This window comes from Micropterus dolomieu, linkage group LG02 (genome assembly GCF_021292245.1).
Source record: "Micropterus dolomieu isolate WLL.071019.BEF.003 ecotype Adirondacks linkage group LG02, ASM2129224v1, whole genome shotgun sequence".
NCBI classification, from domain to species: domain Eukaryota; kingdom Metazoa; phylum Chordata; class Actinopteri; order Centrarchiformes; family Centrarchidae; genus Micropterus; species Micropterus dolomieu.
In genome coordinates, this window is record NC_060151.1 from 16,095,023 (window position 1) to 16,105,195 (window position 10,173).

General features: G+C 41.6%; 1 protein-coding gene across 1 annotated transcript in view; it reads left to right on the forward strand.

Moving 5' to 3' along the window:
• fam20ca (FAM20C golgi associated secretory pathway kinase a) overlaps positions 1–8,750 on the forward strand; it is a 42,274-nt gene extending 33,524 nt beyond the window's left edge. Inside the window, exons 4-10 of the mRNA XM_046034154.1 lie at positions 1,429–1,521; positions 3,753–3,868; positions 5,282–5,462; positions 5,552–5,661; positions 5,829–5,910; positions 6,402–6,461; positions 6,905–8,750. Of these exons, the coding sequence (XP_045890110.1) occupies positions 1,429–1,521; positions 3,753–3,868; positions 5,282–5,462; positions 5,552–5,661; positions 5,829–5,910; positions 6,402–6,461; positions 6,905–7,163 (901 nt within the window). The 3' untranslated portion in view covers positions 7,164–8,750. The remainder of the gene's footprint in view (positions 1–1,428; positions 1,522–3,752; positions 3,869–5,281; positions 5,463–5,551; positions 5,662–5,828; positions 5,911–6,401; positions 6,462–6,904) is intronic.
• Positions 8,751–10,173: the final 1,423 nt, after the last annotated feature.

The window sequence follows — 10,173 nt, forward strand, 5'->3', positions numbered from 1 at the left end:
CGTAACTTCAGCTTTGACCAACACATGTTAGCAACTGAAAAAAAGCTGTTACGTACCACTCAGGGAAAAATTGGGAAGAAAAAGCCTCCATTTCTCATCTCAGTGTTCAAACTTAGCTTCTTTTTGTGTCTCTGAGCTTTTTTATCCATAAATGATAAGGTGTTTGAATGGTAACAAGGTGCGTCACAGAGGGCTCCAGCTCATAAGGTCACCTTCTAAGGGCCTTTGCTACCTTTTATTCCACCCCCTCTTCATCTTCATTGTATCTTTTCTCCCCTGCCCTGCACCCTGAAAATAAAAACACCATTAGTCCCCCACCCCTTGCACTGGGTCGGAAGGGAGGGACCACAATAGCAGCAACTGATTTATGGGTAAATGGATGCTTACCTGACACATGAGTGGATAGGAGGACAGGTTATTTTCTGTTGGTTTGGCTTTTCAAGAAAATTGGGAGAAGAGGAGAGAGGGGGGAGGGGAAATGATGCACTGTTGCACCCTATAAGTCCAATCCACACTAATGGAGTGGAAGAAGGAAGGAAAGATAAAGGAGGGCAGAGCGGGAGGGCATACAGTAAGTGGCAGCATGTATGAGTGTGTGTGTGTGTGTGTGTGTGTGTGTGTGTGTGTGAGGGAGAGAGAGAGAGAGAGACAGAAAGAGAAAGCAAATGTGGAGGGATAATTTCCTGCTGCCAGACAAGCGAGCAGACAGACACAGAGAAAGACAGACAGACACAAAGAGGCTTCTAGCAGTTCCTGACTCAGATCCATGGCTCGGTTGGCAGGGATTCACATCTCTTGGATGTCTGTCTGCGTGTGTGTGTGTGTGTGTGTGTGTGTGTGTGTGTGTGTGTGTGTGTGTGTGTGTGTGTGTGTGAGTGAGAAAGATAGAGAGAGAGAGGTTGCTTGGAGGAACTGCAGGATGTGAGCAAGAATCTCATCCAGCTTCCCTTTAGCAGCCTTGTCCACATGGGCTTTGGTCTCGTGCGTCAGCCTACATCCTAGAAAGGGATGCAGATGGCGAGATGAGTTTCACCCTGCAGGAAAATGTGATGAAAGCTGAGGAGATTTGCACAGACAGAATCAGAAATGTCTCAAATCAAAAGATGGTGCACCAAACATTGAGACACATCTGATTTGAAGGTCATTGTAGAGATGCTGTTTTGAATTACCTTACTGGTGTCTTTGTTACAATATTGTTTTCTAACATTATCCCCATCCTGGAGAGAGTACTTGAGAGGGATGGTACAAGCAAAGACTTCAGGACAAACTCACATTTTCAACTTTCTCATCGTTCAGTTAAATTCTTTCATGTTTCCTCTTTTTGTTTGTCTTATTTATGTCACAAAAAAATTAAAATATATCCCATTAAAAGAATTGTGAAATTATTAAAATTATCCTGCTAATGTTTTCTCAACCGCTATCTTTCAGGCAGACCCGGGAGCAGGAAACCCCTCCAGACTTCTTCTACTTCTCCGACTTTGAGAGGCACAATGCTGAGATTGCGGCTTTTCACTTGGACAGGTGAGTTTTATCCCCCACCACCAAAAAATAAATAAAACCTGTTGCGCAGAGATTTCTTTGTGACTCATCCCGTTTCCTGTCCGGGTACGTGCTCAAATTATCCTTCGCAGTCTGTTCCAGGAACAACAACAGGTCTCGCGTTGTTCGTTCACACATAGAGCAGACACTTTAACCCCCGTTTATGAACCGGAGGTGTGTCATAATAGACTTAAGCTTTGAAAATGTGAATGGGATTTAGTACATGAGGGATTAGATAATGCACCGAGCGCCCGGATCATCCCCTTAACTTGCCGCTGAGTATATTGATTTCCACATGATCCTTTTACTCTACAGGCTTAAGCCGACAAAAACAAGTAACCTAACAGAGGAACACTAAGACGAGTCAAACAGGACAGTTTGTGATTCTGGAGGAGGACGATTAATGGTGTGCAGGTCGTCTCAAGGTCTGCTGAGGGCACGGTTATTACTTCACACATGCTCACAAACACACACTCTCGCTCTCTGTTTGATGAGGTCAGAGACATGTGTTCGCGTGGGCAGGAAGATGGAGCCAAACAGGAAATCACAGGCACGCCATTACCATCGGGTCATGGTTTTAGAGCAGGGGGAAGGTGCGTCTAAAGAGCCCTAAAGAGCAGTTTGTTTTTAGATTGCGTGCACCATTCTGGGCTGCCTATGAATAACAGTCCAGTTGCCCCGACCGCAGCAGCCTCTGGAAACCAGCCTGAGCTGTTGTTAGTTTATGGCTTCATATCGACTCAGGAATGCAGAGTAGGAGGATGTTTTGCCCTGTTAAAAATCTTTCAGTTGATTTCTAATTTGAGACTAGAGTCTAGACTAAAATACCCTAAAATATTTAAGGGAAGATGAAGCATCACTGCCTCCCAGTAATTACTTCGGCATCTGAGGGGTTTGCTTTATCCTCTGCTCTTAGCCAGTGTACATTACCGCCATCTGTTGTGAACTCCTTGTGACTCAGGGGTGTGTAATATGCGGAGTGCACACAAATAGACCCTTGAGTGTGCTCTCACATGCACACGCACACACAGGTGTTCCTTTGTCACCAGGGCCCAACATGACGGTGCAGTTTGTTGCTCCTGAATGCTGTCCTCTGTAGGCTAAAGTTTCGCCAGCTCTCTTCCACTCAGTCGGTCTGTGTGTGTGTGTGTGTGTGTGTGTGTGTGTGTGTGTGTGTGTGTGTGTGTGTGTGTGTGCGCGCGCCTGCTCCCAGGAGGCTTAGTTTTAGTCTCAGTCGGGTCAGGGCAGCGAACATACAGTGAGACAGGCTAAACAGGAGCTGAATAGGTATAGTGTTCTGACATAAGAGCATAAAGAAAAGAAGGAGAGAGACAGCCAGATGGAGGCAGAAAGAGAGCGAGAGGGCAAGAGTTTGAGACCTTGAGAGAAATTACATGAGCTTACCATCTAACTATAAACGGAGGGGTCAGAATAGATTGTGATTAAGTAGATGTGGTTCACACAGGCTTGTATTTGTCTGTGTTTGAGTGTGTGTCGGTGGAACAGGAGGGAGGCAGGCAAACACACACACCTTATCCGTCCTTGTTTTATTAGGAAGCGGATGTTGGATGTCAATAAATGTTGCTTTTGAGGCCAATCACACACAGACGGAAAGCACTGTGAAGATGATGAATTATTAAACGTTGTGTGTGCTGAAGTGATACAGATCAATTGCGCTTTGCCTGGGCATTGATAACATTATTCTTCGGGTGAAGATAAGGTATCCTGAGGCCCCACTTTTTTTTGTGGCCGTCTTTATTTGGAGAATGATGGACTGAGCAAAAGTATATCCTGTTGTTGTGTAGTACATGCATGGAGTGAAGTTGCAGAACTCAAGAGCACTGGGTCAGAGCAACTCACAAAGACAGGGCAGGTGCTCAGTGTTCATAACTCTCCTGGTTGACTGGAGATGCTCTGGAAATTTGCACCGCCTGGGGCACCATGGGAGAATAAGCTGGGGGCTGAAGGCACTTTCTAGCTGCATTTGTTCAGTGAAGTGGAAAATGTGTGTAATACAGTAAAATGTAGACCTTCCAATCTGCCACTGTGGCAATCTTAATGCCATTTGGCTCATCTGCAGCACTTCACATGAACAATACAAGTTTGTCAATAAAACTTCTATTTAAAAAATATTTGAAAAAATAAATGTTCCTCTAAAAATCACTGCATTTTACATATTGTATTATAACCTTTGTCTTCATCTCTCTCTTTAGGATCCTTGACTTCCGGAGAGTGCCCCCGGTGGCAGGACGACTCGTCAACATGACAAGGGAGATCAGAGATGTGACACGGGATAAGAAGCTGTGGAGGACCTTCTTCATCTCCCCAGGTAGAATCTCTGCCAACCTTTACAGCTTGGCACAGTCACGTAGCTACCTGGCTGCGTCACTCGTCCTATTTGGACAGAACAACCGCATCACGCTGGCTTCACTTCACAACCAGGTTATGCACAAAGTAGTTTATGTGCCTGTAGTTGAGGGGAGTCTGAGTTTGCATGTCCGGGTCTGCTCTCGAAGGCAGGACAAACAGCAAGAATGCACTGTAGTGTGTGTGCTGGTGAATAAAGCAATAGCCAAAAGCCACCACAGGGTGGCACTGTAATTCATCTTATTCCCAGAAGTTCTACAAAGATGGAGTGAACTAAAATTATATAAAAATCCAAATTAATACAATGAAAACAATGTTAATACTGTTGTTTCCTTGTTTTTTATATTGCTAGAGTATTGTACTATTGTACTGTGTTGTAAACTGACAGTGAACACAACAAATCAAACAAAAGATATTATGTTTTACAGTGATGAGGGAAACTACAGTCTCACTCAGAGCAAAGGAAAAGTCACACTGCGTGTCAAATGGATGCATATTATGCAAAACAGGTCATTTGTCACGTATGAGTAGTTGTAAGGGTGCCACGAAGAAGATTACAACTTCTCAAACATATTGGTGAACATTAAAGCAACAAATTAAGCAACGATGTGGCTAATGTAGAGATTAGCCTGTAAGTTCTGAGGGAATGAGGAACAGGTTTCCTAATGAGGAGACGCAAAGATAAATAAAGACATTTGTTTTTTTATATGTTTACATTATTACACCATTTACAGAAGTATAAAATACAATTCAAATGAAATGCTTTCTATGTGTTGAGCAGCCACACTGGGTACATTCACACTGAACGCCTTATTGACTGTTCACATCATTTTTTTAATGTGGCCCAAATTAGACCAGTTTGAAATGGCTAGGGCCTGAAAGTGACCTGCTAAAAGAATAATAGGACGTCACAAGCAGCACACTGTTGTATGGAAGTCGCTCTAAAGTGACATCAAACTTGCATGAAATCTGATCTGACTGTCCAGACTGAGTTCGCATTTCAAAAAATCTGACCTGTAACTGATTTGGAACACATAGGAAATTGGCCCATATCAGAACTGGAAAAGATCAAATTCCACGTGACTTGCAAGTCACGTGGAATTCGATCTGGGCTGTTGACAGTGTTATAAATCAAATCTGATGTGAATCACATGAGCAAAAATGAAACATCATCTCTGGTCAGGTTCTCTTTGATTGTAATGTACTGAAATGTTTGACCCTAATATTAGAAAATCTCCTTATTTTCGTTGTTTAGCTTTTACGTCATTTTCTCCTCAGTGACTCCACCTTTGCTTCCTCATTCGCATTCAGCGTCGTGTCAAACCACGTCGTGTGATGACGTGTCTCAAACGCTGTTTTTTCTTTCACTGCTCAGCCAACAACGTCTGCTTCTACGGTGAGTGCTCGTACTACTGCTCCACTGAGCACGCTCTGTGCGGTAAACCGGACCAGATCGAAGGCTCACTGGCAGCCTTCCTGCCAGACCTGAACCTGGCCAAACGCAAGACCTGGAGAAACCCCTGGAGACGCTCCTACCACAAACGCAAGAAAGCAGAGTAAGGAAACGATACTAATGCACCACGAACGTGTCAGCACACCAATCCACCCATCTGTGACTAAATGTTTATTCTGTATTTATTCTCAGGTGGGAGGTGGACCCAGATTACTGTGACGAGGTTAAGCAGACTCCTCCGTATGACCGAGGCACTCGACTGCTGGACATCATGGATATGACCATCTTTGATTTCTTAATGGGTAAGAGTAGATCAAACTATGACACCACATATATGTAGATATATTACAGTTACAGATGAATAAATGGTCACAGATGAATAAATGGCATATTCATTCCTATTTTTACTCACAAATTAATTAGCTCCTCAATCTGAAGCACATTTTTTACTATTTTTATTTTTGCACAGGCAACATGGATCGACATCATTATGAAACCTTTGAGAAGTTTGGAAATGATACCTTCATTATTCACCTAGACAACGGAAGAGGGTAAAGATGCTCAGCTGCTTTTAAAGTTTCTGTCTTAACAGCCACGAAATGGAAATCACATCTTGCAAAGGTATTAGGCTAAACAGCCTTCTAACAAGCAAAGTCCAACTTGGAGAGTGTCCCCCAAACAAGGTTAAAGTCAAAGGCAACTGGACTTGGTTGAAGATACTCTCCAAATTTCCATTGGATAACTATGACCTGGATGACTGAGAACCTTCACAGACATCTTGGAGTGTGTGTGTACTTTGTACTGTATAGCATCTTAGCCTAGCTATCTTTGCTACCAGCAATGGTACCAACAATTATGAGTGTTTGAGACTTGTTCTATTAACATTCTTACTCTACCAATTGCGATCTATTGCTTTTTCACTTTGTTCTGACAAATGTACTTACTATAAGTCACTTTGGACAAAAGCGTCAGCTAAATGAATTAAATGAAGTAAATATAAGTAATATTTCCTGCTTCATTTTCTGATCTTTGCACCCTTTAGGTTTGGAAAACACTCCCATGATGAGCTGTCCATCCTGGTGCCTCTCAGCCAGTGCTGCAGGTCAGACTTTTAATTGTCTGTGCCAGGGTTAGTGTGTCTTTTTGGACACATCGTGAGATTTTGCCTTGGCATTTGCTTTAGCAACACTCTCCAGACAAAGTACACATTTTAAATACATATCCTTGTGCATCTACAGCTAGAATGATAAATTCACTAGTTTATGAAAAGTGTAAATTCCAGATTATTGCATCCTGGAAGCCTAGTGGTTAAGACGCCACATAACTGTAATGTTCACAGGTTTGATTCTTAGTCGCAGCCTTCTCTTCCCATGTTTCCTGTCTGAATGTCTGTATTTATCTATCCAATAAAGTAAAAAAAAGAAAGAAAAATAAATGAATACATCTCTTGTACTGTCATCATAGTAAGAATATACACAGCAATATTAGAAAGTAGAGTTTCATTAAAAATAACCTATTCAAATATCCTTTGTCCCCCGTTTCCAGGGTGAGGAAATCCACTTACCTGCGTCTCCAGCTGCTGGCCAAAGAGGACTACCAGCTGAGCTCCTTAATGGAGGAGTCTCTGCTCCGCGACCGACTGTCCCCTGTCCTCATCCAGCGTCACCTCCAGGCCATGGACCGCAGGCTCCGGCTTGTGCTACAGGTCCTGGCGGGCTGCATAGAGAAAGAAGGTCACGTTAATGTCGTGGAGGAGGATCTAGCTGGGGACACAGCCACCCACAGGAGCCCAGGCCACAGGTAGTGAGGGCGAGACTCGAGGGTGACAGAAACCACCGGTGACACATGAAAAAATGGACCACGTCTGTGGATACTCGACCAATGGGACTGCACCAAAAGTCCCACTTCTGATATCAAGCTGAATTCAGTGAATTCCTAGACTTGCCATCATTGCCTCTACGGGACCTGCTTTTAAGTGTGTTTTATATAGAAGATAGTGTCCACAGATACCACGAAAGACTGTGCTTACACTGAGGCTTTGTATTCGTTAGGTACAGATGTATATTGGTTTTAGGAGCCACTGCTGTTTGTCCTGTTTGTTTTAAAAATGGAAAGGTATCAGTTTGTTTGTGTTTTATTATATTAATACATAACCAAATGAGAACTTACACTGACTGGGCAGCATATGGTCAGACAATAAGCTTTATCAGTTATCACAATGTATGAAAAGTGTGTGGAAGTTTTGAGATTTTTTTTGTTGTTGTTGTAAAACATTCTTCAGTTTTCACCTTCTGCGATCAACCACATCAGCAAGAAAAAATTAAGTCAGGCCTGCCACAAACAACCTACAACCAGGAGAATAAGAGTTTCCAAATACTGTAGTGTGTATTCTCTTCTAATCTGTCTTTATAAGCTTTTTGTCATGGCACAGACTTGGAACAGACCGACTGAAAATGTTATTACATACTTCTGGACTGCATAAATCTGAGTGCAAGTATATTTGATGCTGTAGTTCATATTGTACCTTCACTTTGCCTTATTCTGATTTTATATCTCTCTTTTTTTAACGTTCCCATCTACCCTGCAAGTCTTGCTTTCCCCACAGTACATGTAGTACAACAGCACAACACTTAAGTAGTATTTTCCAAAACCAAATATAATCTAAATGCCAAGAGCGCTGTGTGCTGGCTAGAGTTCAATAAATGGTATATGCCCAATGCACTACAATTCTTACATCCAGACCTGAAACATTTAAAGTGGTCTGCTATAATATTAATTTTACATTTTATACAATGCAAAATGTTACAGCTTGTTGTTTCATTTTTATGGGATATCATGTCCAAATGACTATTTATTGGTGCGTCACAGATAATGAGAGTGGTTTAATAAATTCTACATTAGTTGGATTTCATGTTGCTTTATATGTTGGGAATGTTTACCTTAGGTACCTTAGCATTGGAATACTATTTAAATTGACATTCCTTTGAGTACTATCTTTATGTTCAGATGATCGGGAAAAAAGCTGGTTGATTTCGGACATTAAGCTGTGTCCTGAGTCCTGTGCACTGGGTGACCCGGTACCTGTGCAATGACAGAAATACAGTACTTGAATGTTTTTTGGGTTAGCAGTATGGACAGGATTCCTAGAACTACAAACAGTGTAAAATCTGAGTGGCTGGACTCAAGTCTGAGAAGTGATAGAGGGTTTGAAACGCCTCATCCCACTACAGGGACAACCTCGGACACTGTTCTTTGGTTTTCATATTCCCCGTGTAAATACCTATAAATACTTGGAAGACCTAACGAGCTTCACCGCACAGTGATTTGCTTCTGTTTTCTGCTATTGCATTGTTACTGTGAAGATCTGTTTACTAAATGATTAAAGTGTGCAATAAAAACAAAAAGTGAGGACAAATCTCTCATCGTGTAAGTGGCTGTGGACATGTGAGACTGGTCTATCTTGATTTTACTGTATGTGTGCACGGAGGTGAATGTGTCCTTATATTTTTAAGGGTGACAAGTAATAAGTGAGGATCAACGGTACTACAAACCAAAGCCGCAAACCCATCCAGGCAAGGTGTAGCCTCAGAAAAATCGCATGACAAAACTTCATCACGACCCTTTAACTAACTGATTCACATGTGAGCAGCCTCAGACACACCCATCTCTAACCTGAGAGCAAGTGCAGTCTGCACACAGGAAAAACACAGCTGAACGTTTGGAAAATCTATCAAACCAGCATACTTATATCAGATACTTCATTTATAACTAACATTAAAGCTACAGTGTGGGACTTTTACATATAAATGAATGTCTGTTACGTATTTCACACAATGCTGATAAAGCTTATATTCGCCTGGTAAATATCTATGTATTGTGCAATATATCAGAGTTTTTAAATCTGTTTCTGTTGGAGAAGAATCTTTGGCAACATTCCTGTGCTGCTGCACCGGTAGTGATGCAAAGCCTCTGCAAGCCCTTTCTTTAATATCGCTGACTCTGTGCACACAAACAAATCAGATCAAACAAATCAAAGTCAGTTTGTCAGTTCCACTAAAATGTTTATACATTCACACATAATGTGTAATCTCAGTTTAAATCGAAATGAAGCTTTAGACAAGAAGGATCAGTGAATAATTATCTCATGTGTGACTGGTCGCACTGACGGACCATAACTCCTATAATACTGAAGATCATGTGGTATTTCTGAGTGAGCAGGATCGTGGTAAACGTAATTATGAAAGTGTTCTTTTTAAATAGGCTGCTGACCATGTTTTAACAGCATTTCGCTGACTTACTCTTTTTTTTATTACATTTGCTGAAGTAGCTATAATAAAGCTGAATGCAATTGAGCCAAATTTAAAATCTATTGTTTAAACCTCAGCGCCTTTTCAAGTGCAAATCACCAAACACATTATAACTGGATGAGATTGTGAGCTTACAGTCATGTCTCTATATTTGATCTATGTCATTTTTTAAATCTTCAACTAGCCTATATTGTTCAACTTCAGTAGCTGAGCCCTCTGTTTTTTCCCGTCAGTAAATATATTTAAAATTGAATGTAGGCTACAGCCTAATACACAGACAGATTCCCATTTTCACCCATTAAGGAATTGTAAGTCACCACTAAACAAAACTTTATTGTGTTAACTTATTGACATTTTCCGGGGTCTGACTTACTATTAAAAGATAAATGTGTACAGTCTGCATATACATACTGTGATGGCCCACACCACACAGGGTAACAGCCAGCAATTGTAATACAGTACACAGGTCTACCATGTTTTGTACACAGGTTAAGTTCTTTTTGCAGT